Source organism: Silene latifolia, chromosome 11 (genome assembly GCF_048544455.1).
Source record: "Silene latifolia isolate original U9 population chromosome 11, ASM4854445v1, whole genome shotgun sequence".
In the NCBI taxonomy this organism is placed as follows: domain Eukaryota; kingdom Viridiplantae; phylum Streptophyta; class Magnoliopsida; order Caryophyllales; family Caryophyllaceae; genus Silene; species Silene latifolia.
Window position 1 is genome coordinate 204,882,747 of NC_133536.1, and position 13,993 is coordinate 204,896,739.

General features: G+C 35.1%; 1 protein-coding gene across 1 annotated transcript; it reads right to left on the minus strand.

Moving 5' to 3' along the window:
- Positions 1 to 5,519: 5,519 nt before the first annotated feature.
- Positions 5,520 to 13,427, minus strand: LOC141612418 (26S proteasome non-ATPase regulatory subunit 7 homolog A). Its single transcript, XM_074431186.1, has 10 exons — positions 13,047 to 13,427; positions 10,928 to 11,020; positions 10,735 to 10,816; positions 9,283 to 9,379; positions 8,792 to 8,867; positions 8,588 to 8,646; positions 8,091 to 8,213; positions 7,143 to 7,200; positions 6,968 to 7,053; positions 5,520 to 5,846 (listed from the first exon to the last, which is right to left on the minus strand). The coding sequence occupies exons 1-10, from the start codon at positions 13,231 to 13,233 to the stop codon at positions 5,772 to 5,774; spliced, it is 936 nt and encodes a 311-aa protein (XP_074287287.1). The 5' UTR covers positions 13,234 to 13,427; the 3' UTR covers positions 5,520 to 5,771.
- Positions 13,428 to 13,993: the final 566 nt, after the last annotated feature.

The following is a 13,993-nucleotide window of genomic DNA, read 5'->3' on the forward strand; positions in this document are numbered from 1 at the left end:
CCGCCGTTGGTAAATTGATGGTTAAGAAACTCCTCAATCTCCGGAGCACCAATATTTTGAAGTTACATAATACATAACTCATGTATAAGTATTAATCATTGATTTCTATATAAACAACTTATGTCTATATACATGTAATTAGACTATTTAATTTGAGTATGATGAATTGAGAATGCAAATCATTACTGAATTTACGAGTTAACATAAATCATGAATCATCAGAGCAATGAGCAGCGTCATCCGTTCAACATATACATTAAAAAAAAACTCTCTATTAAATGCCTAAATCCCATTAATTTACTAGGTTGTTAATAGAGGAGAAGAAGAGTTACTCATGATTAGATTTTTTTTTTGTATCTTTTACAAAGACCCACATTTTAACGACAAATGCAATGCCTCTATTCCCCACTAATCTCATATTATTATTATTATTGTTTATATTACCGTGTTAGTATGTTCAATCTCATTATTTACATCCTATTTTATCGTCTGCAATGTTTTCAAATCAAAATATATTTTATACAAGTAGTATTAATAAAAAAAGGAAATTGTATAGGACCCGTGATTTTTCACGGGTTTCAAAACTAGTTATTATTCATAAAGTAGAAACATTATAGTGAGTGTGAGTAGCACTAATGTCTAAATCAACATAATAAACTAAAAAAAAGCATTATTGGGCCACTTAGTGTTTGCCCAATTAATGGTGGCTTACATTATATGCTTTTCCAAGGCAATCTATTAGATATTATTGTTTAATGGTTTGCCCCATTTGGTTGGGAAGGAGGGAGGAAGTGGGCCAATTAAGTAGGCCCACCATTATATAAAAGCCCAAAAGAAAAGAGATAAACAAGATTTAAGCATGGCTTGGTAGAAAAAGATGAAGGTTTAAGATATTTTAGAAGGGTAATTGATTACTTTATGATGTTAAATGTCATTTTCCCTTGTGTTAAATGAGGTATTTTTGTAAAGTGTTGAGAAAGTTGTTGCTTATGATATTGTTTGAGTGATTGTGTTGGTCTTCGTCACTCAATTACATATCATTTATGAATTGGAAATTTCCCAATTTGTTTTAATAGTGGAGAACTCCATCCTAAATCGATATCTATCGTTAGATGTGAAATAAAACGAAAAGAGTTTTACACTGTAAAGCTATACATTTAAAATCAACAATTATATCTCAATCATTAGTTTATACCTCGTACTTTTCATTGAGTGACTATCAAGTTTTATCAGAAAGTCAATAATCAGGATAATCTTGATTAAAATTTCAAAACAAAGTGTAAAGTTATTGACTATCCCCGTCCCTTAGTTATTTTACTAGGATAATCACACCTATCTCTTTTAAAACAAACTGCGGAGTAATATAGTTTGGGATCAACAACGTATAGCGATATATAATGCCATTTGTCCAAAAATATATGAAATTCCACGACCTCAATAATCCAAAGGTGACTATAGGCTATAGCACGGAGTTACCTGATTAAAACATTTTTCTTTTTGTTTGAAACTGGCTAAACCGACCTGATATAATTGAACTGAATCGACCTGGACATAATTGAACTGAACTTATAAAAATTGAAGTTAAGTTTAAAACAACCAATCAAGTACTCCATATGATATTTTCATGTTTAGTTTACCTAGATAAAATGTTTCTAAGGTTGGTAAGCTACAAAAAGCATTGATCTTTGTTCATGTTGTAAAGTTGCCATCCAAGTAAACTTTTAATTGAACAAAGTTCTTAACTGAGACATGGTTGGGCTAAAAGTTCATGTGTACTATTGTACATACGGCAAACGTTCCTAAATAATTTGACAATAATGATACTTGGGTTGTTCAAAGTTGTGTATCAAATAATTGAATTTCAGTTGTTCAGGGAACAATTTGGAACAAACACTTGGTGGGTCATTTAAATTTTGGATACTTTCCACCTAAAAACAATGACGGATCCAAAATTTATTTTGAAGAACGAAAACTTTTCAGATCGAGTGTTCGAATTATACAGTAGACTAAATTCGAAGGAATGTCGATAATCCCAGCTAAAACTTTTAAAGATTTTCATTTTCATGGTAAATGAGCGCTCTCCCTAGCTTTTCCTAGTCTTCACTGCCTAATAGACCTGGTAAAATTGACCTGGCTCGAATAATCCGACCCGCACCCGAATTGAGGATCCAAATATGACCAGAAACCCGAATTTATTCAGCCCGACCCACCAAAAAATGACGTGAACCGAAACCAATCCGACTAGCCCGAATTCATGTAAATGCAAATAACTTAAAGTTAAATTGACCCGTTTACTGGACCTATGCCCAATCACCAGAAAAGTTAATAGTAGGTCTTATAACTTGTGTACTGTGTTTGTCTAATGTTAATAGGGATGACAATGGACCGGATCTGGGTAGGGTCCGATAGGATCCAGATCCATATCCACCACACCAACGTTAGATCCATATCCGACCCATATCCGACCCATATCCGGCGGATCCAAATTTTCTAGATCCATATCCAGATCCATTTTCAAATAAGTGGATCCATATCCAACCCATATCCACGGGGTCCGAAAAATTGAAATCCATATTCTATCCATCATAGTCCGAATCCGCGAATTTAAATAGGGTTCAGGATCTGTTGTCATCTCTAATAGTAGCCATCTTAGAGCACTTGGTACAATCATGGGCCAATGGGTCATCGTTCATAAATAAAGCAATTGAAAATTCACCGAGGAAATTAAAATTAAAAAAATGGAGAGTATGGGCCGTTGTGAAGCTGTCTCCAATGATTATCAGGTTGTAATGTGGGCTAACTTTGGTTGGTTTTTTGTTGGGCCATCCCAATCATTTTATCCCTCTCGACATGAACTCGTGTTAGTTGTTTTCAAATCATGAAGTTAATAACTGGATAAGCATTAAGCAAGTACTCCTGTATAAGACGGTTTTACAATAAAAACGTGTGATTATTAGTTATAGCATAGTATTAGTTTCGCAATTATTTTCATCTTTATTTAATAAGTAAAGCCTCATTGATAGAATTCATCTCATTTGTAACATATTAATTTTATTTAAGTGCTAAATTAGATCGTATCGCAGAAAATTAGAATGTCTTTTAATAATTTGGATTTTGTACAATGTGTTTGTCCTTCTTGTACTATCATAGATCAACAATAATCCAATCCATTCATCTTGTCATCAAACAATTAGTAGTTTTGTACAATAATGCATTCTAAAATTCCAATTGGATCCCACCTCACATTCATTGTTTTTTTGAATTAGTGTTTTTAGTTATAAGAGCATCTCCAATGGTTACAACAAAGGACCTGCTTGCAATTTATTAAAGTTTTCAAGCATGTTGCTAACCATTAGAGTCAAAAAAATACGACCTGCTAGAAAGCTACACCTGCTCTACCAAGCTACATGCTTGATTTTGAGGTGCTTGCTTTTTATTGGTTGCTTTTGTAAAGTGGGCCTATTCGAGCTACAAGATAATGTAGCTCACCATTGTGAAGGTATGTAGCTTATAAGCAAGGTTGCTAGAAATAACTACATGCCAAGTCAAGCTACAATGAAATATGGCTCACCACTAAAGATGCTCTAAAGTTTTTCACATGTATGGTACTAAAACGTACTCGTACATCATATCTAATCCATAAATTTATAATGAAGACTTAATTTTAACTCATTTCAATTTCTTTTTATTTATTTTAGCAGTTGAGTAAATTCCATAAACAAAATGTTATATTTCAGAAAAAAGACTAGATATAGAATTCTATACTTGAATAAGTAATTTATCAACTTTTTAACACATAATAATGCTCACACAGTTACACGAATACACCAATCAATTTCATTAGTTACTCTTGGACAACCTCCTTCGAAACATTCGTACTCTTATCATAATCGAATAATAACCTAACCTGAAGAAGAAAAAAACTCAAAAAATAAAAATAAAAATTGAGACAGGAACTCCTGACCTAAAATAACTCGTATGATATCAAATTGACAATTGAGATTAGCTAAATTATTTATGTCAATGTTCAAATTACCTGAGTTTAATACTGGGTTTATAGAAATTCATCCTAAAAATTCAATTAATAAGAAATTAGGTAATTTGGGGAAATGATGGTTGATATGATCTTGCATTTACAGTGTTTGTGCCTTCTGAATTAGCATGTGAAAGGGTTTTAGGAATTAGGATTAAGGGTTAATCATAGTCTTGTCCATTAAGAGTTGGACAATACATATGCAACGGTTTTTCGCGTACTAGGTTTTTCGTCTGTGCCTCGGAAAGATTTATGCAGATTTAGCTGTTGTTGGAAAGGAGGTGTCTTTTGATTCAATATCGGGGTTCGGTCAGAGCGAGTTGATGGTGAGTGATGAAAAATGACAGTTTAAACTTGGGTTAATATCTTGTTAATCTTTTCTAGTCATTGTTCTTATAATCGGGTGAAGTTGGGATTCGAGTTGGGTAGGATCACAAGGTCGACGAAGCTCACACTACCGCATTTCACATGGTAAAACTAAAGGCATGAAAGCGTGCAAGATTGCGAGTCATGTGTCTAAATGCATTACTAGCCAACACCGTGTCTAAATGAGGCCGGATTCTAGGGGTGATCTTAGGGCGACTATAAGTAGCGGTCTACACTGTAAACTCAGAATGTAACCATCATCTAGGAGGCCATTTCAGCTGCATCCCACACTTTAGATCATCTTGACATTCCATCCTATCATAGCGGATCTAATTTAGCTTTATGTTGTAGCTTTAATTTTAAATAATGTCTATGTTTGTCTTAGGTATGGCTTAGTAGTGCTAGATTTAACCGTCCATCTTCTAGTGCTACCTAGTCGAGTAGCTTACATAGTTGCTGATAGAACATTGTAAGTTATTCTCCTTCCGTTGTCAAAAAAAAAAATGTGGGATGCTGATAGAACATCCTATCATAACTCGCTGTTATCAAACAATGTAGCGATTTACCATTATCTGTCAGACATCTAAACTAAATCACAAATTCTCATTGAAGACATGACATATCCGTCACAAGCTGAAGACGGATACCATTTTACCTCACAAAGTACCCACTTTTTCTCTCTCTGCAACACTATTCATGTGGTCCCCTTTCTCCACTAACCCATTTTGTTACCATTTTATCTCACAAAATATCCGTCACAAATGGTAACCCGTCACAAGGGAGACCAATTGAAACTAAATATCCATGTAGAGACTAAATTTGAAGCTTATACTCTATGCTCAAAATGATCTTTACAAGCATAATGTCAGTATGTCACAATCCGATCATTGTTCTCTCCCAAAATGACAGGAATTCTCGAAGTTCGAGCTCATATGAAATGTGGACCGTATTTATCATACCAAGCCAACAACTAACAGTCTAAGATTAGAATGGACCTTGACGAAGATGTGAAATTAACAACTTGACGACATCCCCAGGCTTACCAATGCACGATTATGCCATGATGGATTCAGCGACTGAAAATAACCATATAATGAAAGTTCAACCTTCTTACTCGGTGTTTAGAGGAGCAGATAAAATTTAAAGACATCTTTAAAAATACATAAATTGTTTTCCAGCCCATTTAAGGATTAATCAGACGACATTTGTAGCACTTGAGCAAATTTTCCATTCAGGATTGATAATATTTCGATGAATCAAATAACATTTGAGAAAAAAATAATGCCTAAATAAATGCTCAAACAAGGGATGCATCTAAACTTTCCTGAAGCGCCCTCGAACCAAATTTCAAAGCTTGCCCAGGACAATGCATTTAACTTGCGGGTGCAGTGGGTACTACGGCAACTGGTTTTGAGTCTTCTGCCTTCTCGTGTTCCTTGTTAAGCATCTGGCGTGTTCAAATTGAACAATCATTGTCATGAAATGTACCACAATTTAAATATGATCTCTAGAAAAAAAAAAAAAAAAGTTTTTCCATTTGACGTTTTAGAAAATTTAAAGACATGAGAAATTCATGAATAAAGTAACAGCCTGTTTGGGAATCAATATTTGATTCTCAAATCCCAATTTGACACAAATCTCTTGTTTGGGAGCCCAATTAATTTTGGATTTGGATTTGTATCAAATCCTCAGTGATTTAATACAAATCTTTATCAGACTAAAACAAATACCACCTCTCAGGGTGTCATTTAGAAATCTTGCGTCATTGACAATCATCCATATCAATTTTGTTTCTCTAGGATCACAAATTATACAGATTTTCAACCCGAATCTTTTTTTACTACTCACTCACCTTTCTCTGCGTCATTAATTCAATCTTGTACTCAGTTTTTCTGTGCATGATTCATCATCTCATGAAATATTAATAAAAAAGATGGCCCTCCATAGAAGATTTTAGAGCCCAGCAAATTTGGGGATTTCTATGCAATAATTAGGGTTTATGAAATAGTAACAAGATGTGTTAGGAGGAATGTGATTAATTATGGTGATTTGATTTGGAAAAACAAGGTAATTTAATATTAATATTTATATAAAATTTTGCTTTCTCGATTTTAAGTTTTTTTTTTTTTTTTGGTAATTGAAATGTATACAAGATTCAAAGCATTGGTCTCAAATTCAAATTTCACAATTTTCACTTCCCCAAACAGTATATTTGCATTTGAAAAACTCAATTTCAATTTTCAGATTCTAAATCAAGGTTTTGAAATGAAATACTTCTATCCAAACACTACCTAACTAGCTAATCAATGAACGCGTCTTCGCAGGTCATTTAATGTTTTAAGCTGGATTCGTATCAGCTTTTTTCAGAAATTTTCAGTCAGAGAGAACTCATCCAAATGCTAAACTGAAGGTACTACAGGCAAAACCAGCAAGTGTAAATCATGCAACCCTTACAATACAAGGTCTACAATCAGTTTAAGGTTCAATAAGAGCAAACAATTATTTGTGAACATGCACAGGAAAGCAATTTATTTGTCTTTCTAAATACTGTTCAGGACAGGAGCTTACCTTGTTGTTAATCAAGTTGTGGAGAGCGATGACACTTCGGATAAGAGATGATAAATATATAACCAGCATCATGTCATTCGTTTTAACTGCAAGAATAAACAGCACACTGTAAAAAACGAGAACATGTAGAAGAGCAGAAAACCAATGAAAAGAAGTAATCTAAACAACTCCATACCAGCAAAAGATTTGATCAATTCTGGAACGCTTAGATTAGGGAGAAGATTGAACACATCCTGCAAAAAAACCTCAATGAGTAATCTAGGGTGTTATGAAACCAAACAATACAAGGCTGCGCTCCCTAATAAGTCGTACAGAATTTAGTCTGAATGGGGGGACACTAAAATGACGTTCCCTGTGTAGAGCAGAATTCTGCAGGACACAACTACGCAAGTTCAACTATGATCCAGCTTCCCTTGCATACATTAGCTTCCAAGTCCCATCTTACCCCTCTAAAACAGAAAGGCGAATAGATACAAATTGCTAACACCTGATTTATCTTTCATGTGGCTATAGTACTAAAGAACTAAACCAAGCCTAATTTACTTGAAACTTAATGATGAAGCTTGCCCCAAAAGAAGTTCAACACCTTTATGAATCTCTAGAAATAAGGAATCCCACAAATTCATAGGCTTAAAAATAAATGATTCAATAGAAAAGAAAAAATGCACATAGAACCTTAAAGTTTATTTTTAATAATTGCGACATAGATCACATAGTAAATCATTCACGTTGCAAACTATCCAGTTACATCATTCCTGTAACAAGGTTATCAACCAGAATATGCCAAAGTAGCAAGCACCAAGAATAATGAAATTGGGATACACTCAAGAGTATTAAATCTGTTTCAGCCACAAATTCATGGTGGCGGACTCGCAATATCGGTATCGGCCAACATTGTCTCAAAAAGTATTACAATGAAATCCTGCTGATCATAGAATGGTCACATTTTGGTGTCGATGCACTATATTATCTTCACTTCTTCACATAAAGAACAGTTGGCATATTTGAATAGAAGACACGCAAGACATGAGACGGCTTTTCCTTCTAAATATAGTGAATTGGCATTAGGAAGCACGATTATATCAGTACACAAGACAAACTAATAGAGCCAAAGTTAACAAACCTGCAAATGGTACAATATTTCATGGTTAAGGGGGAGTTTTCCATCAATAACAAGATCCAAATAGCTACGAATCTCCCGAAGACGTGCATCTAGCCCCTTGAGAGCAGCTAGTTTCCCAGTCACCTGCACATTGCCAGAAAGAAGTGATTTAACTTTAACCAACCCTAAAACAGAAGATATATGAGGTCTGCTGTGATTAACACCAAAAGGCATGAGAAGTGACTGTTTAGTTGACATATACTCCATATGTGGTATTGAAATTTCCTAGGAAGTTCTACTAAACACAGAATGTGGGATATTTCTTATCTAGACCCCTCCCCCCAAAGGTTAGTAGAAATTTCCTACATGTCCAAGTAAAATTTCCTATTACTTCCAATGAAGCAATCTTTCACGAGAGGAACTACAACTTCCAACATCCAACCAAATGACGACTATATATATTAAGCCTATTCTCAAACCATCACAAATGACAAAGCTAGCCAAGTGTTGAGAATTGCCTCTGTTGCTAAAGTGCTGATAGTTGTATCCTTCACGTCTCTGAGCAAGTGCTCCACTCCTGCAAGAATACCAAATGTCTTACAATCAAACATACACAGATGAGATGACAGACAGGCTAGTCCGCAACTGTCATATTATCAAAATAGGGCAAAGGAAGTAAATGCCACTGTCAACTGAAAAAAAAAATAAGATCATAAACTTACCAATCTCTTCCACTTCATGCGCTGAAATTTCGGATAGAACATGAACGAAGACCTTCTGGCTCTTTTGTGTTGCATTCTGCAAACAGATAATATAATTAGTGTCTTAAATTCTACATATTCAATCATATTTTAGAATTTGACTAACAGTCTGCAGATAGGAATAGCTTTTTATATCTGGTTTCTAGCTTAGGAAAGACTAAATAGTCCTTTAGGAACAAATAGTCCTTATAGATTGCAAGATTGAAACATATGAAGCTGAGCTAAAATGGCTTCATAAGGACTATTTAGTCTTTCCTAAGCTAGAAACCAGATATAAAAATCAATTTCTACTTGAGAGGTACATTTCTTTAGTCCAGAACAGCAAGAAAGTCTTGTTTCTAAATTAATTAGGGGTGGCCAATAAGAATTGTCCAATTTTAGAGGTAATATGAAATAAATAAATAAATAGCAAGAATTGGACTGCAAAATAAAGGCAGTTTTCAGACACATACTTCTTTGACCTCCTCAACAGTATAATAAGCCTTGGTTGGTATTCCCAGCTCTTCTGGTTGAACTTCAATGATAACCAAGACAGGGTTTGGAACATAACTGCAATAACCCAAAACGGAAGTAAATCTAGCAATACAACTATGGAATAAAGCCAGCAACAAAAGTAAGCTTAGAGTGAATAACAAATAAATAACCATGCAAGCAGATATAAACAGCAGCTGAAGTTTCAATAAGAATGCCTGAGGTACAATGGAAACCAGCACTTCATATTTCATACAGTGGTTTTATCTAAAGTAATTCAATAGATTCTTGAACTTATCATCTTCTTTTGGTTATTTCATTAATTCTAAAACTTACAAATTTTCCAAAAAGGTCGGACTTTGAAAGTAATATTTTCCTTTCTTTGGTGAAGAAGATAACTAAATAAAGGGTGAAGAGAGTACAACAGATGTCAATTACTCATTTATAAATGCTACATATATAAGTTTGCAGAAATTCAGAACAAAGGCCCTTAGCATATACCAAAACAATGAAACAAGCTGACAATATGACACAGTTTCATCTTGTTCAACTTATTCAGCAGCTCGGGAACAGATTAAAGAAGGTGCGCGCATATTGAGATCTCCCTACGCAGAAAACTGAGTTCAAGTATCAAAAGAAAAGCACCAACTCAGAGGTGTTAACTCAAACCCTCAAAGCATGAGAAGTATCTACTGAGTACTGTCTGGTGCTAATATGGCCATACGAAACATTTATAACACATTATTCACCAATTACGTTTTTTCAAACCTCAATCTTGTAAATGATCAATTACTTTCTTTCACTTTGCGTCTAACACTCTTTCTAGAGAGTAACTCCTATGACTCATAAAAGACATAATGCAATATTATTTATTAAAAAAGGTTTGATTTTTATTAATTTAAAAAGTATAAAGTTTGCTTTTTGCTGCATTTCACCTTTCTCTAGCCCCAGGAAACTCCTAGAGGATTATTCTTAAAGGATGTAACTCAATGACAAGAGAAAAAGTGTCTGCCATGCAAGCCATCCATGCTTTCAAAAACTTTTAATCAATTATATCACGCCTCACTTAGAGATCACAAAGTCCTTGATAGTTGATCACACACTTCTTCAAGTTCATTTGTTTTGAATCCGCAGGAAGGGATGTTATTAATCTTCCTTGTTTGTCTAAATACACTTGGTGTATTGTTAACATGATGTTTCTGGAACCCAAATCATGTCTATAAAAGATTTGCTTAGCACTTAGTGGAACAAGGAAAAAACCATGTAATGTTTATTGACGGATTTAAAGGGGAAGAAAATAGCATAACATATACAATCAACATAAAACATAACAGGATTAAAAATCATGGAGCAGTGGAGCACAACATATATACAGAAAGCGACAGCCGACAAGGCAAACACATCATATCCTCAGGCAAGTAAATTTATCTTACTCGTTAAATAATCTGTGGATATCGAGGTCATTCTGTCGTAGCTTTGGGCCAGTGCTATACCAACCAACCACATGCTCCTTAGCTAAACATCAAGGAAAATATCAGAGCATGAGATCAATGTTAAAGAGCTATTCACTAAATCTAAACACTCATAGTACAGGAGTATCAAGCGAGTAGTTCAGAGAAGACAAACCATTTATTCTCCTGAACATAGAAAACATAGATTCATGATAGTTGTGGTCGAGAAACCATATGCTTGGGTCCTTGTCATCTTCCTCAAATGGCACTGCATTGTTTGAAATCAGAATGTAGATTAATTATCAACTGCATATATTTATCTACGAATCAAAAACAGTACAGAAACTTAATGAACGTATACACAAAATTAGTATTTAACACAAAACCTAATTTATTATGAAATACGCTCAGAAATGTAGAAATCAAATTTCCATCTTCACATTCTAAGATGTAAAGAAGGCATTGGGCTTAGTAAAGAAGGCCTTGCCCAATCAGCAACAAAACTAGGAAGTAATGTACAACAACATTACTACAACAGTACAATGGGTTCCACAAATTACACGGTAAATGGGACCCAGAAGCACTCAACCTTACACCTGTGTTAACAATACGACACGGAGATTGTTTCCCAATGACCAAAAATAAAATTCGCATCGAGAATTGCATGGATATCCTTACTCCAACACATACAAATGGATATAGCTCAATGATAAGACGAAGAACATTTGTCCAGAAACCAAAAGAGTGTGAAATTCAGATTTTTGTGATGCCACCAAAGCACAAAACAATAGAGAAATGCTGGGGTCAGTGAGTATTTATCCGAGCTAGTTAGGGCTTGTTTGGATCAAGGGATTTGGAGGGAAAGGGGGAGCGGGGGAGTGAAGGATAAATTTGCTTGTTTGGTTAGCTAAAAGGTAGGATCGAAATGGCGGGATCCATTTTCACTCCTTTACACCTAATAAAAACCCAACCAACATATGAAAGATTTATAGCCAAATCCATTCCTTTCCCTTCCCTCCAATTTTTTTAGCCAAATCCATTCTAAGGTTTAGTTTAGCACAAGCGGACTAGATAACAAAGGTTCAAAAGTCAATGTTTTATGCCTTGTTTTGATAATAAAATAGAAGGGAAAGGAGGGGAGGGATAGAAGGAAAGGAAAAGAAGGGAAGGGGAGGTGTGGAGAATGGAGTAGGTTTATTTGAATACAATTTTCCTCCAAATCTTTATTATGTTTAAGGAAGTATTTCAAAACTATTCAAAGCTATCCCAGCCCTTGCGCCCCCTCCTAAATCCCTCCTCTCCAAATACCCTTTTTCTTTTTTTAATCAAAACACACCCTTCGACCTAGTTTGATGAGATGATTTGTAGGGAAAGGGAGGGGAGGGGAAACGAGGGATTCAAAATCCTTTGTTTGGTTAACGAATAAGATACGAGGAAGCTGAGGGATTCATCTTCCCTCCTCCAAAGTAAATCATAATCCCTCCAAGGCTCCAACATCAGAAAAATTTGGAGAGAACTTATACCCAAACACAACTCGCCCCTCCCCCCTTCCCGCCATTTCCCTCTCAAATTGCATCCAAACAAAGGCTTATTTCGTGAAAGGAATTTAGCTATGAAGTTGGCTTTAGTGACACTCTATATCCACAACGGTATCAACTATCAACTATCAACCTATGGCTTCAATAAAGTCAAAGGATCGGAATCCCAGTTTCGTTGCAATGACCATCAAAGCTTCTACTACTGTAAAGTCAACTCAATTTTTGATTGCATCGTATTAATTTCGCTAACCAGACCTTAAGACAACTGTAAACAAATTAAGCACCTCGGCTGCATACCCTAAAAGCAACCCCAATCGGAATCATTGTGCGACGACTTCTAATTACACATAAAGATAAAAACTTGTATTTCTTCCGTCCTAATCATTCGTTTATTTAGCATTAATTAAACTAAAACAATATACTGGGATGAAGATAGTGTTCCAAATCTACAGTTTCGCCAATGCACGCTAAATTACTCAGCTCTTCAACAAGCAGAAACCCTAAACAATTTCAATTTCCAAGCAAATTGCAAGAAAGATCAACAATTTCACTAATTACTAATTTCATCAACCAATCACAAACCCTAAACATAACAAACAACTCCACCATATTCCGAATTAAACAGATCTCCAAACAATAACTCACAAAACTCAATCCTTCGACTCGTAAACTGTAAACTGTAAACCCTAAAACCTCAAACATTCATCAAAAATCAAAAATCAAAAATCAAAAACTCAGATCGCAGAGAGTTCATACCAGCATAGCTATTAGTAACGTCAACGGTGCCTTTAAAAGTGCTACCAAGCAAAACACCAACGACGCGCTTCTTAGTATCACGCGCTACACGATTGTAGTGATCTACTATACTAAGTAGTACTAATGGATGTACTACCACTTTCTCAATTGGTCTTGCTGATATTTGTTGTGTTTTAATCACGTCCATTGTTGAGTATTATGCTGTGATTTTGAGGTTTCTTTGGAGTGTTTTAATGGAGGTTTTTGGTTGATTTCTTCGGGTTTCTTGAGGAACAATCTGTCTGATTTTGCTTTTGCTTTTTCTTTTACTTCTTTGTGCTGCTAGATTGGTGTTTTGGCATGTTTTTGGTAGTTTTGATGTTGGGCTGAGATGTTTATGATGTGTGAGGATATGGATAGTCCAATTATATTTCATTGATACATTTTAGCCCATTGCATCTTGACATATTTAGGCTCTGTTTGACAAGATATTTTAGATGTGATAACGGGTTAATCGGGCCGGCTTCAAGTTGGGTTAATTGGATTGGCTCAAATTGGGCTTGTGTCATATCGAGTCGAAGTGCTATTTCAGATCGAGTCGGGTTTGGGTCAGGTTGTTATCGGGTCAGATCATTCGATCTCTTGATGTGGCTGTCGGGTAAGGTCATTTTCCGGTCGACTTATTGTCTTTTTTTATTTGTCGCGACACTTCAACTTTTGACCTGTAATTTTCATTTTTGATCGTTATTTGGTTTTGTGACATTGTTTATTAAATCAAGCGTAAAAGCTAAACACTACATCACTTTCATTTGGAATAATATTAAGCTTAATAATTGTTGGGTTACCAATCTTATTCGGCCAATATCGAGTTGGGTCAAGTTCAATTTCAAGCCACTAATTACCGGGTTATATTGGGTGTCGGGCCCAAAACGAGCCTGATCAGTTTCGGGTTGGATAAACTTTCGACT